The following is a 17,122-nucleotide window of genomic DNA, read 5'->3' as shown; positions in this document are numbered from 1 at the left end:
CCGTAAGACCATTTAAAACATGCTGATTCTTTTTACTTTTTTGACAACAACTTTTTATATGCTATAATTATCCTATTCATCTGAATTTTGGAATAATGATTCCTAGGACAACAAGGTACAATATTTAAAGCGAGGCATCTATGTCATCCTTGTATATAAGACATACACATATGTATACATATTTATTTGTAGGTTGAAAGATGAGCTGTAAGTCCTTCAATTACAAAGCTGAACAAAATCAGAGAAAAACACAATAATACAAAGCATTAAAAAAACTAGTCATCCCTTTCATTGAAATTATTTTCCATAAACCATCATCATTTATCTTATTCCTTAAAATTAACAAACACAACACACACACAAATAGATAGAATATAGATACTTAAATAGAGTACATAATTGAAATAGAATAAAAACATGAGATTCTCTTGCACCCTGTTTTTATATATCTTTAAAGGCGGCCTTTCCCAATACACTGACAATATTATAAAAATATTGCAGTTAAGATAAGATATTTTTCTCTCCGATGACCAATCCCTTGTCCCTGGACACACAACCTGTGTTTGTGTATTTTTAGAATCGGCAAAGCAAAGCTTAAACATTAAATAGAATATTAATTACGCAAGAATAAAGGACATTGAGGGAAAAAGAAGAATTTTTTGTCTAGCCGAGAGCTACCTTTACTTAGTTGCTTGGGACTAATATTTCATCTAGTCCTATGAAGAATTGACAGCATATATTATATTTATTTATTCAAATACACATAATTAAAGATAGAGGGAGTAAAGGAGAACTATTTGCATATTCAAATTTATTTTTTTGAGCTACTAAATAAATAAAAATGAATCATGTACTCTATTTCAAAAATTCTACACTTGCCCTTCACATGCAAATATTATTGTAGCCATAACCTGTACCTAGAATAGTTATGCATCGCATAGTATTATAGACAGCTTACCGCGGATATTAAAAAAAATATAAGATTAAAGCAATTTTTGTTAGTCCCGAGGGCTAACAAATCTGGTATTAATTTTATAAATTAAAAAAAATTCGTGGAAAATTATCTGTAATACGATTCTATACATGATTTTTCAGTATGGCTGAGAACCAGTTCTAATCCAGCGGATATTAATCGGTTTCGAGGCCATACTGGAATTAGTTTTCCAAATTTTGATGGAATATTTATTTTGCACAGTATTCATGATGCACGATATACACTAGAAAATAAGACCTTATGTTAATTGTATCGGATAAATTACCTAAAAGTCAATAATTTTTACATAATGTTAAGGCCTTTTTGTATGCCTAATCTTCAAAGGAAGCCCTAAGTTTGCCATGCTTAAAAAAAATTAATTAAAAGATCTTCTGATTCTGCCTTGATATAGCTCAAGTTATTGACAATATAGGGATCCGATTTTAACAAATCTAGTCAAAAAATTGTTAATTTATGTATTGAAATGTTAAAATAATTTTTTTTTACTGTAAGATCAAAATGACTTTAAATCAAGCTCAAGCTAATTGTATTAAAGTAAATGTCATATTGTTTTTTTTCTCTATGGTTGTTTGTTATTTTATTTATTTATCGTGAATATTAGGAGATTGTTCCGTGCTCTCCCCCAAATCGCCAGTAGAGCACTGAAAACCCCTGACCAAAAGTTATTAAAAAAAACAAACAAAAAACTATCCACCACCCTTATAATTGATTAATTTTAAAAATGAGGGGTGGGGAAAGGGACATCTATGCTCAACAAGGCGCTTTGAGGGAGAACACTTATTGTTTTAAGGGGGATTAAATAAAAAATATTTAATACATATGCATAGCTTTTATACAAAATATAATAAAATTACTTACGGAGCTTTTTTGTGGGTTCTTAATGTGTGTCTCTAACTGTTTATATTATTTGCTTATTTGGTACCTGAAATTAACTTTTCTTTCTAAAAACAATAGGGCCATTCATCTAAAAATATTATTGTCTGTTTTTATTTATATATATTTTTGTTAATATTTGTTTTTTGTTTTGTTAAGTTTATTTTGTATTATTCATATTCATTTCCTTTATATGCAGTGACTTTTTAAAATCAACTTTAATTTGGTTTTCAAAATTCAAGACACTGTACAGTAGAAAAAATTGAACTATTTTCTTTTTTTTATTTGTTAATACTTAATTTTCAAAATAAATAATATTATCTTTATCTTATTTTAGTTAATTTATTTTTCCGTAATTTGGTTTGGACATTAAAAAGAGTTCATTATCTGATTAATTTCTGCTGGTTTAAAGATATATTTGAAAGATAGGTATTTATGGCATTAAACAATTTTATAATAGCAATTTTACATTCATTGCTTTTATATGTAACTAGAGTTGGCTCAATATAACTATATCGCTATTGGCTAGTTTTCTATAAGTACAAATCTATTAAAGGGCGAATATAGGTTCGATATGATATGAGCTTATATGAAAGGTGCCATTTCATACTTTTAGAATATCCATGCCAAATTTAAAAATTCAAAAAAATCCTTAAGTAGATTTTGCAATTTTCTGTTTCAATTGAACATATGATAAATCAGATTGACGACAAACGGTTTATTTTAGCCCTTTACAAGACTTTTTTTTTACTATTTTGCGTTTGATTGACTATTACATTGGCACGCACCTTAAAAGATAATTTAAATGTTTATTATTTTAGATTATATACTAGTTTATTTAATTTTTAAAAAGCATAAAAATAATTTGCGTAGAAGGGCGTCAGGACTATTGACTAGGGTAAATAATACGTCTTAAAGTTTATTTTCTGTACAGAGATCTTTGATTAATTCATGATGGTATAAACATCCCTGATTACGCATTTTCAACACACACACACACACGGCCACAAAAAACAGGGATTTGAAATCATTCTTCCTCCAAGAAAATTTTATTGATTATTTTTTATTTTACTTTTTACATTATTTGATGTTTTTTTAACTTTTAAATATTTTACTTTATATATTTTGTATGAAGGTAGAAGGAGGGTATATTTACCCCTGATTAATTCCCGAAACCTTTTTCTCATTTATTTGTACTGCAAAATAACAACAGTATTTAGGCAAACTCTACACGCATCCTGTTGTGAATATGGGTATTTGAATATGTTAGGGAACCACTCCTCTGACGTCACAAATTAGCCCAATTGGCTAGGTTTTTAGCTATAACGGCCTTATCCAATGGAATATCTTTATTTGCTTGAGTTATTCATAATGTATATACTTGCACCTTTGATATAAGCTCATATCATATCCAACCTATATTCGCCCTTTAACTATTTCTCAATAAATCTATTTTCCTCCCCCGCCATTACTATCTAAAAGAAAGAAGTAAATATTTATTAATTTAAATTATTTTAAATAGATTATATTTTTTTCACATTACCATCACCAAAGGGTTAATATAATTAAAATTTTAGTTTTAATATTTTAACACAAAGGAAGTGTCGCCACAATCGAATTCTTTTAAAATACAGTTTTCTTAGATTTACTCTATTATGAACGAATATTTTTTATTTATGAAATAAGGATTAAATACTTCAATGTAATTCAAATATCTACATGAAGTGAAAAACTTAATTCATGGTAGTGCGAATGGGGCGCTTGTCCAATATCATGGTATGGAGATCGCTCTTCTATGAGTACTACTAAAAATCCTACTTTTACTGCAATACACATAGACATTCTCATCGTCGGTTCGTCAATTTAGAATGCTTATCCCTCTATTCCCACAAGTATGATACGAATTTGGTTGAGCTGGTGGTAGCTCAACAAAAGACCCACGCGAGGTATTATATTGCTTTAAACTAAGAATAAATGGTTGGTTATGATATTCGATCGGTATTATATAAGTATATTAAGCACTCAAGAAGGAAGATGGTTTTATAAAGTGTATTTACATTACAAGTGAATAAGTTAAGTATGAAAATATATACAGGATAAGTGATAATAATCATAAGTAGTGTAGGACAGAAAAGTGCCCCAAGTCCTAAGCATTGAATTGTGCTAAGTGTTAGAGTTCTAACATAAGGCCTAAGCTCAATTCATGCTAAGTACTAAGGGTCCTAAATTTAAACTACAATGCATGCCAAACAACTAAGTCATTACCTTTAAAGCCAGAAGAACTTGATGGTTAGAGAGTCAATAAATAACTGAGATATTTTAAGAAGTGCAAGCTATAACATCAACTTATAATAAGGATCTAAGCGTTTGTCTGTTTAATTAAGTGTCTGTACGTTAACTTGTGACGTAAATCAAACTATGGTTGTAGGCATACATACTTGAACTAAATAGTTACATGATTACTTTAACAATAAACATAATGTTTTAATAAGCATATAACATTAATAAATCACATACAATTTACAATGATTAGGCTAGCATTACCCATATATGGTATTATATTGGTAAAGATAGGCCTATAAATACATAAAAGTATACAAAAGGTGCCTCGGGCCTAGCTAAAGTAATTGTGTCTCGTGCCTGAGTTATGCTTGATAATTGCAGGGGCACGTCAATCAAATATTTAGATTCTACTCTTATATGGTGTAAACTTTATATTAAACATAGGTGGATAGACTAGATGCGAAGCATTTCTGTAAAAGTCTTATTCGTACGTTCAAAGAATTTTGAAAATTGGGGATCGCATCTCCAGTGGGGGTAAGTTGTTAAAAAAAGAAAAAAGAGAAAAAGAAAAAGTTTAGTAGTCCCATATAGGCATATATATAATAAACTAAGTTAAATACGCTTTCCATCTAATAAATATGCTTTGCGTATTTTCATGGTTGGGTATACAAGATGATACACTTCCCATTCGGAATGCACTCGCTTTTTGAATGGTCTTGTTTTGTCCAAAGTGGTCACATCAATAAATGTCTTTGATTCTGTTGTTGTGGGCAGTTCAGCTTCTTCTGATGATGAACTGGTGGTTGAGGTAAACTCGTTCGAAGGGTAGACTGAGGTTGGTGGGGAGGTAGATGTGTAGCTAAGGGCATCCACTTGTGCTACCTCGTTGCCATTCTCGTCCAAGGTGATTGTGTGATTTTGCAGGTCATAGTAGAGTTGGGTGAGGTCATCGGCAGAGAGGGATAGAGTGCTGGTAGAACTGCTATCACTGTCGGTCTCTACTCTACTGTCTGCTCTGGTATTCAGGGCTGTGTTTAACAGGTAATTCCGAATTGTGATGGACAGGCTTTCTGAGAAGCCATCATGATCCGGTGTGGTGACAATGTTGTTGTTCTCATCTGTCATCTCAAGGTGCTGACAGGTACACAACTGCAATCCGTCCAAGGTAGGGTGGTGATATGGTTCCAGTACTCCATTGTCATCTAGGTTCTCTCCAGGCTGGTCCATGGTAGATCCTAAAAAGAGTTAATGCGCCCTCCAACCGGTTCCTTGGGGTATCCTGGCTATTGTAATCTAAACAAAAGAAACTTTAATAATCTTTTATTAATTATTTTATCCCTAGGGTGTCTAAGAGATTCCTTTCGTTACAGATAGGCCTATAATGGATTAATTAGTTGTATCGATTCTGTTAAATCTGACCGTATCCCTGAATTTAAATAACATTTCATATATAAAATAAGTACAATTAATATTTACATTTCGTATCAATTACTTTGGTTAAATTATGCGTATATATGTATAAATATAAGGCTTTACTGACAATAGTTGGTAACCCTGGTTAGTATAGTTTTGTATATGTGTATATGGTCTATACCATTTTTGGTAGTAGCTGTATCTTATTTTAATTTTAATATATAAAAATTTTAATCAATTCGAAGCTAATATATTACTTTACATCGCTGTTAGGTATAACTGTTAGACGTAATTAAAATTTGCGTAACAATAAGTTGTTAACCCTTTGTTTTTGTTTGTGGCGGTCAAAATGGTAGGAGTCTAGCTTTAGCCAAGTTTGAGCGAGGCTATAAAAAGCTGGCGGCCCAATAATTCCGCTCATTTTAACAACAAAAGTCTTTGCGTGCCGAGCATACGTCCAAATGTATAATTTTTACCGATAATTTTAAAGAAAATTTGTATAAAAGTGATAAAATTTAGTAATTCGTGTATTATATAAATGTTTTTATGTTATAGATTGTAGATATACTCATTATTTTTATTGTTGTCTAATACTTAAAGATCCAAGAGGAAACGTATTTCCTTCGGTAACGCTTTTAATTCTATACCTTGATCAAAAATAAATTAAAAACAATGCGTGCATATCTTCAATCTACAACAATTCTGATTCATAGAATAATTGCAGTATTGCTAGGACGTATCTATGTCAACAGGTAGATAAGCGTATTTCTTTTGTTTATGTTTTCCGTCTGCAAAATTGTTAACTTTACCCGTCATAAATATATACTTATATTGACACAGATATATCTATAATGTTATTGCCTTAACTTTGAATGCAGCATTCTTTTTATAGTCAAAAATTGTCAAACATTTACTTAAAATTTTAAAGAATTATTTTGATTTTACGTTAAGAACATAGTCAAGTGTTCTGTATACTTTTGGCTGTGATTTGCCTTAATCCATTTAAAAGGACATAAAATTTACGCTTAAATAACTCAACCATAGTTTCTTTTAAACGATAGATCATGTAAAAATTGCGTTTAAGTAGCTCAATCATAGTTGCTTTCAAACAATAGATTATAAAAAGTTTCGTTTAAGTAGTGCAATTATAGGTACTATTAAACGATAGATCATGTAAAAAAAAACGTTTAGGTAGCTCAACCATAGTTACTTTTAAGCAATAGATCATAAAAAAAAATGTTTAGGTAGCTCAACCATAGTTACTTTTAAACGATAGATCATGAAAAAAAACGTTTAGGTAGCTCAACCATTTTATGTGTACAGTCTCTCTCGTTAAATTAATTTTTATGTGTTGCCTTTCAGAATCAATAGTCTTAAATTTGCAGTGCTCGAATATGTTTATTCCGGAGGCCTTGGATGCGCACCTAAGCATTAGGGAGAGGTTCGAGGAGTCGCTAAGAGTAGCGGCCGCTACTCTGGCCAACTCGTCGCTTCTCGATTCCTCCCTAGATGATTCGGAGACAGTGGCTAGTGACGCGTCCGAAGTCCCAAGCCTCGCCAGTGGTGATGATTACGGCAGTACATATGATAATTCTGAACCCGAAAATTATCAAGGGGAGATGTTCGTCAACGAGCATCTCTCGTTGATGATGAGTAGGATTATTCAGATCTTGTTGTCTCTCTTCGATTCGGTGATGCGGAGTCCCCTCGGTGACATTGTGGACAATGTTATCGGGGGCGATTCTGGGTCTGCTGAATTGAGGAGAGACCAGATGACGGGTCTGGACGCAACAAACATGAGCGGCTTTGTTGACATGTTGTTGGGTTTAGGCCTGTTTATCTGTGCTGTCTTGATTGTTATCATTGGTGCGGTGGGCTTGGAAACATTAAGCCGTCTCGAGGAGTCTTCAGACAGGTCGCCGGTTCGCTGGATTCGTGACATCTGCGGTCGCATCCGGGTGATTGGCCTCCGGACGTTTGAGCTTCTGTCTTGTCGCCATCCAAGAGCTCGGACTGGTGTTGTTGAGTCTCCAGCAGGTGATACCACGGACTCTGGTGCATATGAGGCAACGCCCTCTGATACTGATGATATTCCTCTGGATTCGTACACACAGGTAATCTTCTTTTTTTTTGTTGTTTTTGTAAATACTTTTTTTCTTCTATGGCCATGCAGTTTGTCTAGTTAAAGCATCATATTCGTGCAAGGTTATTCTGTCCTATCTTTCACTTCCTCAACTTTGACTTTCAGCTCTTCCATGTATATCGCTCGCCGTTTGTCTTAATTAATGCTACCAGGAAAATCCGCGGGTCACTGCAATCAAGTTGAGCACCAAGTGACTAGTGGGGTTTTATTAGCATTATTTCCTTCTAGGAGATTGAGAGGTTTGCTCTTGCCGTACATGTCCCATTGGGGTCTTCCGAAATTATCATAAAACTTATTTTCCTTATCTTTTTAGGCGCCGATAGTTACTACACCCACCCTGACTGAGATGAGGACCTCTATTGGTAATTTCAATGTGCGCGCACTTACGCCCATCCGGGTTCGGCCATCCGGTAGCGATCTGCATGCGAGAATGGATAGCTCTCCAAGCCGTCAGGGTTTTAGACCCCTCATCTTTGAGCAGCCGGAGATGCTCCATGTAAGTATAGGCATATTTTTCCTTCTATACTAATTTTCAGAAAGAGGCTGTACCTATATTTTTCACATATTTCTAAGGTTTTTGTAACTAGTTCCTTCAATTGATAGAAATTTGTCCTAAGACATATGACTATATAAGCATTTTAGACAGTCCTAAGATTTCAATTCTATCATTAAGTAGTTGAGTGCTTACTTAAATATTTGGCGTGCTATACAATGTTTTAAGAATTTACTTTTCCCAACTTTTCTAAACTTTATATAATGTTTGAGCAGTACTAATAGAAAACTTAATTTTTTTCAGTCCACGAATTTACAACCTTTAGCAGCACACTATACGACGATGCGGCCGTACAGATATAACCCGCCGAGTACTGAGGGTTCTGCTGCAAGATCGGAGAATGATAGTTCTTTGCTTGATTCGATATTCGGCATCAGTATCATTGATTCTCCATCTTCGGTTGATCTATCAGAAGTAAGTTTGATAAATCTTTTTGATATTATTCTTATTATCTGCGAAAATTATGTAAATTAAAGTAGAGTCTTTAGAGTTTTTAGCTATGCTTATAGACAAATAAATTATTTCAGCTAGAATTTTTATCCCCTCTTAATGGTTATTATTAAGATTTTGGATAATTGGTTTATTAATCTTTAGGGCATGGAAATTGCCTGGCAATCTATATGGATAAACATTATTATATTTCTCATAAATATTTCTTAATCCTTCTGTCTATTAACATCCCTTTCCTTGTTTTAGGTTACTGACGCGGAAAGCACCGTTCCCCTGGTGGATGACCTTGAAGAAGATCTTCCGCCTGCCCTATTCAATGCCACGAGCGACGAGATACAGTTCCCTGTGCTTACCAGGGTTGTTGGAGGCCACGAGTTGCTACGCCTCACGATGCAGACACCTACTCCGGACTTACCTCCGGAGACTGCATCGGAGTTGGCTAGCGTGGACTCGGCTACGCTGTCCTCGGACAATAGCAGGGAGGAGGGGTCCGACGCTGAGGGAGTCCCTCGGCGTCGGGTTCCAAACTTCCCTAAGCGTACGCCATGAAGTGGCAGATTAGCTTGGTCGTTGGACCCATAGTATTTAGACAAGGACCGTTTTTAGACAAATGTGACAAATTTACAAATTTTTTTATTTAAGATAACTAGTCCAGTATTGTAGTGATCACTATATATAGTAAAGACTTTTAGACGTTTTTGACTTATTTACTTTTGCAAGATCAATTAATAATTTACACAATGCTAATATATTTTGTATGTATATACGTTCTTAGTTTGTAAGGAGAAATTCAAGGTTGTATTTTCTTTTCCCATAAAACTTAAAACTTTATTTGATCTCAATTACTTTTCCCATAAATGTATTAATTTCCTTTTTCTCAATAGTATATAACAATTTCAATTGCAGCCTTATTTCACAAATTATTTATTCTGTTAGCTTTAAGGGTTATGTATATATAAATATTTTAAACGAACTTGCACCTCAGTACCTTATTCTCTAAAATGTGTTATATTTATCCCTGTGCATTAACGTGAACTTAATTACTTTGTGCTGTGATATAGAGGACCTGTAAATAGAGTATTTTATTTTGTAATTAATATCCATGTAGACAGATAGACTGACACTAGACAGAGTTATGTAAATCTCAGAGGATCTCAAGTCAGTCATTTATGAATTTTTCTGCTAACTGACCAGCCCATGCCGGCGGGACTGGTCAAACTGTTACTACTCATGGCCGGAATCGAACCAAATCCAGGGCCAACCTGGATATGCCCAGTATGCAAGAAAAGAGTTTTCAACAATGCCATCTCAGTTGAATGCAACTCTTGCCACCAATGGGTTCATTGCCGCAAACTCAACAACTGCAGCAATCTAAAATCACACCATGACTATGACACCTCGTATATATGCTCTAGCTGTCTTCAACACACACCTCCTCCACCTTCACCTCCTCCTACGCCCCCACCTACACCTACACCTCCTGTTAACAATCATCAACTTCCTATCAACAATCATCAACTACCTAACCTTCAAAACTACCAGAACAGCAAATCATATGAACTACAGATCCTACAATGGAACTGTAATGGACTGAAAAGCAAATTTACTGAACTCATAACATACCTACATAAACATCAACTCAAGATCGCTGTTCTGCAAGAATCTAAACTAAACTGTAATTCCAACAACATGGACATCCCCAATTTTGCTACTATCCGAAAGGACAGGACACAAGATAATGGTGGTGGACTTATAATATATGTTCACAAGTCCCTACAGTTTAAACTTCTACCGGACCTTGCCCCAGACGATCACACAGAATACCTAGGTATACTGGTGGGTGACACAAATATCATCAACATATATATACCACCCGTCAGCAGCTGCAACTCTGGTTTTAAACCAAATATCAATGCTATCCTCCCAGAAGGCGACTCTCTGGTTCTAGGAGACTTTAATGCCCATGACCCGCTCTGGCATTCAAGTATACAAGACCAAAGAGGATCAGATATTGCAGATACCATAGGAAACTCAAACTATGGCATCATCAATGAGAACACACCTACAAGACTTCCATCTAATGGTAATGCCACATCACCTGACATCTCATTGGCCTCAATATCACTTATGAACAGCGTTGATTGGAAAACCATGACCAGCCTAGGATCAGACCATCTTCCTATCATCATAAAAGTCAGCACTAACATCAATCCTATCAAAAGCGACTACAGAAGTTTCATCAACTTTGAAAAAGCTGACTGGAACAGATTTACATCTATCACGGAAGATAAGTTTGAAAACCTAGACGAACCAGCCAATGGCTGGACAGTTCACACAGCTGAAAAGACGTTCAGATCCATCATCAATAAAGCAGCTAAGAAAACCATCCCAGGAGGCAGAATCAAAGACGTCATCCCTGAAATACCTACTGCAACAGCTGCCAAGATGAAAAGAAGAGATGAAATCCGTACTAATAACCCACATTCTCCTGAAATTGCTAACCTTAACCCATTAGTGACGAACCGGGTATTAAAACCCGGTTCCGAAAAATAAAAAAAAAACCGGTTTCCGGCTTCATAATTGCATCATTCTCAGTATGAATCCCCCCTCTACTACCCTGGCTTTCATTTCCCCCTGAAGCAGGCAGTTTAGCTTACTTCCGTTTGCCGGTATAGATCAACAAAATTTGAAAATCATGAAAATTCAAAATACCCTTCTAACTTTTTTGTTTTTATAGTAAAGTCGCTGATTTTTTTCGTGAAATCTAATGTTTATTGACAAGTACATCTATTTGTTAATTCGTTTTATTCAAATTATTATTTTTTATATGATTTTTTTATCGTTTTTTTACACCCTTTTTTGTGTATGTCAGGTTTTAAAACTTCAACAAACGGGCTTTTTTACCCGAAACTACCGAAATAACCGGGTTTTTACTACAAAACCGGGTGTTAATGCTGGCGGAAACCGCCCAAATAATGCCTGGTTGGTATTTATGGCCAGGCCGAACCGGGTTTTTTTGCAACTTTCCTGTGCACGCCACTAGAGCAAAACAAAAAAATTGGAATTCCGTTTTTACCATTATAAAGCTTCCCTGAGATTTTCAGCTTGATTGGCCCATAAAAGTGGCGCTCGGCACTACTGGGTTAACCGAGAGATTTATTCTGAAATTAGCCATCATCGGAAAACAAAATGGAGAGAAAAAGTGGAAGGTATTAGTAAATCTTGTTCTAACAAGCTATTCAAACTCATCAAGAACTTGAATGGTAAAGGCACTCAATCTGGAAATCAAGCAATCAGATTTAAAGGTAAATACCTTTCTTCTGCTAAAGACATCTCTAATGGCTTTAATAAACAATTTTCATCAGTTGTGAGACATGTTAGTTGTAAACAGTCTTGGAAAATTTCCAGAAACATAAAAAAGAACGAGCTAGCGGATGATATCACCTTCTCTTACCAAGACACTGATAAGGCTATTAAATCATGCAAAGCTTCTAAAGCAGCAGGTCCTGATAATATATCTAATTTACATCTGAAACATCTTGGTCCCAACGGCATCGCCTTTTTAACCATGATCTTCAACATCTCCATCAGTACCAGCACTATACCTGACATCTGGAAAAAATCAATCATAATTCCTTTACTAAAACCAAACAAACCTGCCAACATTTCTGATTCCTACAGACCAGTCTCCCTTTTATGTCCCGGCATAAAAATCCTAGAAAGGCTTCTACTTCCTACTCTCACAGATAACCTAGATGTCCCAGTTTTCCAGCATGGTTTCAGGAAAAACCAAAATCTATTTTCGGGGTAAAAGTTTTCTTGTATCCTTCTTTAAAGATAAAACTAAATTTTTCCACCGAGTAAGGTTAACCTGGTTCGAATAGAATTCTCAATAGGTTATGTGCCTTCATATATAAATTTGCATTTAGCGCTTAATTATTCGTTTGATGATCTCAAAGTTTTATGTGCCAGTGTACAGATATATCATGAAAAAATTATATTAACTAAAAATTTAAAACTGTCAGAAATTTGCATTATGTTATATTTTCCCAAAGACTGTTAAATAAAGATTTATATTTTGTTTTTCAAAGAATGTTTAATTAAAATTTATACGTTTGCCAAAGAAAATGTTTGATAAAAATTTATACTTTCTAAAGATTATCTAATTTTGTTAAAATAAATAGAATTTTAAGCAACATACATATTGTTATTCACTGATTTAATATATGTTATATAAAATTCCTGTCTGCATAGCTACTCTATAAGTATTACAATTCGTACATCAATTTAGTATGATACATAATTAAATTGTTACCTTTGTGAAGCATTTAGACTAAAGTAAACTCGCTTGTTTTATGATAAGTTTTATGAGTAACAATGTTACCTGCTAAATTCTTTTGGTATTTTAGCTTGAATATATACAATTTATTCTTACCGTTTTAGTGCTATCTTTAAGATAAGTGGTTGTTTGTCTATCAATAGTTATACAGAGTTTTATGAATACATACAAAAATATGAGTGTCTTACCATGCTATATATATAAGTACAAGAGATTTTATATTTCCATTTAGCAAAACTTTTATATCGTTAGGATGTGTCCGTAAGTCATTATCCGTGTTTGTCAGAAATCAAATTATAGAAATCAATTTAACTTTTAATTTTATCTGACTCTTCTGTGTGAGTTTCTAGGTCGATAACTGGCGGTAGTTGCGGCGGGTGTCCTCTCCTGCCATAAATTACCGTCAGGTTATGGTGTTGTGCATCTGGTCGTTGGGGAATAAGTGTTCTGTGACGCATACGCATATTCCTCTGAATTACTCGTAATGCCCTTTTTAAGAGTTTGAATAAAAAGGTGGTGAACATATCTAAGATTATAACCATGATAATTGTTATTGACACATATATGGTGATTTCCTCTATATGTGCGAAGATGGTTCTGATAGTTATTGGTTCTTTAGGTTTAGGTGGGCACAACGATTTTGATGCAAATGGTAAAGTCCGTGCTGTGGTTTGTCTTTCGTAGCCTAATGCGAACTGTGTAATTGTATCTCCTAATGTGAGATTATATGATCCTCCTGTTATGATAAAAGGAGTAGATGTAATTGTTATTGAGGCATTTTCTAAGCTTTGGTTGGTGTTCTCACTCAAACTATTAAAAACAATTCCATCTTGCACGTGAGTATAAGGATAAGTTTGTTTGGACAAAGGACAATGCTTGGTTATCAATGTCTTATTAGAGCTAAGTAATCCCTGAAGGCACTGATCAGCCTCTACTGGTAGATAAGCATTATAATAAGATTGTCTGTACATTCTTTTGGTTTTATCCAAAAAATAAATAGAATTGATGTATCATTCATCGAAAGGGATTGGTGAGTATCTGTAAATTTTTATTGGTTCAGAGCTTAATTCCATGGATAATATAGTGGTAAATGAGTTTGTACCACCGTTTATACGACTTTGAATTTCTAATCCAAGGTTATGAACATAGTCCAATTTTAGCTCTTGTCTGACAAAAGTTTTAATAGTGTCCGTGATGTCTGTTTTTGCAAGGTCTTGAATTAAAGCATGTCTGAAGCTTAAGTCTGTTTTAAGGTTCTCTAAACTTTCAATAGCTAAGTTGCTCATACTATCAACATAAGAGTATTCAGCTGTAAGCACAAAGTTAGCTGTTTTGCTATGAAGAATTATCCCACTTATGATGTGTGGGATTATTTCCGCAAGCAATTTTTGTGTAAAGTCAAGTTTATCATGATCTAACTTATAAGTAAGTTTGTTTATATTATTAGTCACTTCAATGCGGTTAGAACTTATTAAAGGGGTTACAGTTTCGATAGCTTCCTTGATTTTACGGATAAGTTCTATTATTTCATTAAGTAAGTTCTTAATCTTACTTGTATATAGCTTGCCTATAAGCTTAGTTTGCACTGATGTATACGTGCGTCCGTTGTAACTGAGGTCTAGTTGAGTCTTTATGCCGTCATAGATTGCTATTTCAGGCGCTGTATTGTCTACAGATATATCAACTTGAATAGATTGAATTGATACAGCTGTGTAGCCTATACGCTCTCCACTCTGATAGTGGGTGGGTATCAAGTCTGTCATTGTGTTTGCTGTTGTACTATAGTAGTACATACTTAGTATTATTAATATCCTAGGATACATTGTGAGCAGCTAAGGTTATTTAATAAGTGATTATATCCACAATCAAGAGTTACCTTTTTGATTGATACACTTACACTAATAAATAAGGTCTTCACTGCTTGGAGTTCTATGATAAACTAACTTATTTTCCAAAAGTCTATTTATTATCTTACTTTTGCTACTGCTAGATTCTGAGTGGGCGTTTCCTGTTTCCTAGCTATAATTAAAGTTTTGACATATTTTTTGTATGTAGATTGGTTATAATTTAATAACTAATCAAGTTCATCATAATTCAAGGTATATATATATAGGTTGCCCAATAATATTGTTATGCTTATACAGTTTGTACAGTTTATACTAGGCGTTTTAACTCATTTTCGTATATATTAGATTACGTAGTAACATACGTATATTTGTACAGTTTGTATTAATCGTTTGACTCAGTTTTGTTTAGAATATACAGAGTCAAAACTTATACATATGCAATTAATTTTTATATATTGTACATATAAATGTTTGGAAGGGATCGACTTTCTTGTCGACGTGTATTGCATATGGATGGTTTCCCCCCTTTGGTGGTTTGAGAAAGAAAACGTAAATTTTACCTGGATATATAACCTTGAGTGGGAAAATTTTGCATAAATTATGATAGCTTAGTTATCAGATTAGAATAACATATCATCATATTGTTCACAAGTTTACAGGGTAAACGGAAATGTAAATAATTGTTATGGTTGTGAACTAGTGCCTTTTCTAAATCTGACATTCCTATCATTTATATTCCTAAGGCGTGGTCCTTTAGTAATAAATACGCTGTCCATTGTCATGTTTTATCGGTGCTAGAATCTTCTAGGTTCGAATTTGAGTCCAATGGTATTTTGTTTTGCAACGCTTGTTATTTGCATCTTTAAAGGTGAGTGTGCGCATATTTCTGGTTGCGGGCTCTTTGTTTTAACCGGAATTATGAGCGGAAGCGTATTTTTAACTAATGTAGATATCTCTTGGTCCGTGAATTTATTGTAAGGCTTTGTAATTATTCCCTTATTTCCTCCGGGAGGGTGTCAAAATGTTCGTCAATCGGTTTGAATCTTTTGATTTTATTGAAAGGGTATTTAAACTGCCTGTCTTTATATCAGAGCTCCTTTCAACCGTGCAATTTTGAAGACTTACATTATAACTATATATTGTGAGATGATAGATATTGGTGAGGTTAGGGTTAGCCCCTGTGTTGATGATATTATTTTTAACTAGTACAACGGCTTTTCGTTAGTAATTATATTATATATTTACTTGTTTAATTGTAGCTGAATTTTGAAGCTAGCAATTGAGACAAGTTTTGATAAGCCTTTGATATATTCCTTTAAATTAGGGTGAAAGGAGTTTTGTATTTAAAACTTTTTGATTTTCCATCATGTGTTATCAGAAGCTGTGTATAGCATATAATGTTGCTAATAATTAAAAAGAAGAGGAAAAAAAAATTTTACTCTTTCTTTTATAAAAAGGTGTAACGTAGTTCATAGTTTTGCCGCTTGTGTTCACAAGTATGAACTTTAGAGATCAAACATTTTGTATATTATGTCTGAATATTTTTCTTTCACCGGTAATTATATAATCTGTTAATTTTTTTCTTTGAGGATTGTTAATGGTTTAGTACTTTTGCTTATAGGTTTATCTTCTGTAGGGAGAGTTTACGGTGACCTTAGGCTTAAGAGGTTTAGGCTGTTTTGGTTGTATACATAACTTAAACAATTAGGGCTATTTATTATAAACTGTGTCTATTCGTCAACAGTCCAAACTTTACATTGGGGTAAGTTGTCTTCAAACCCAGACTTAACAACTCTAGGTAGGGCTACCCTTTTAATACTTGAGAAGTAGCTTTATATGCCATTGTTAGGAAGTCTGCTAAATTGTCTTCTCCCTTTAGGAATGACATTGTTAGCTTCGGTATTAAATTTAACAGAGTAAGATTCCATCTTTTCAATTTATCAACGGCGCTTAATGGTTTTGGATTAAAAAGATAATAAGCACATTTTGCGTCTGTTAACAAGGTGCATTCACAACTTGGACCTATTAAAGTTCTGAATGAGTTTGCTGCATAAATAATTCCTAAGATTTCAATGTCTATGATATGTAATCTTGACTCTGCGACTGTAATCTTCTTTGAGGTGTATGCAATAACCTCGAACATAGCTGCTAAGGATTTTAAGTTAAAACTATTGGTGGGTGACACCGTAGCAGGTCTTACTATGTGCTGTTCCTTGTGCTCATATAA

General features: G+C 34.0%; 2 protein-coding genes across 15 annotated transcripts in view; one reads left to right on the top strand and one right to left on the bottom strand.

Moving 5' to 3' along the window:
• LOC145330001 (uncharacterized) overlaps positions 1-2,193 on the top strand; it is a 51,897-nt gene extending 49,704 nt beyond the window's left edge. Inside the window, exon 8 of the mRNA XM_080174527.1 lies at positions 193-2,193. Coding sequence (XP_080030653.1) covers positions 193-211 — 19 coding nt within the window. The 3' untranslated portion in view covers positions 212-2,193. The remainder of the gene's footprint in view (positions 1-192) is intronic.
• LOC145329995 (uncharacterized) overlaps positions 1-17,122 on the bottom strand; it is a 334,647-nt gene that overhangs the window by 27,377 nt on the left and 290,148 nt on the right. The window lies entirely within an intron of this gene.

The sequence above is a fragment of the Acartia tonsa genome, chromosome 10 (genome assembly GCF_053477335.1).
Source record: "Acartia tonsa isolate MP-2025a chromosome 10, ASM5347733v1, whole genome shotgun sequence".
Lineage (NCBI taxonomy): Eukaryota > Metazoa > Arthropoda > Copepoda > Calanoida > Acartiidae > Acartia > Acartia tonsa.
This window is presented reverse-complemented; position numbering and strand designations above follow the sequence as displayed.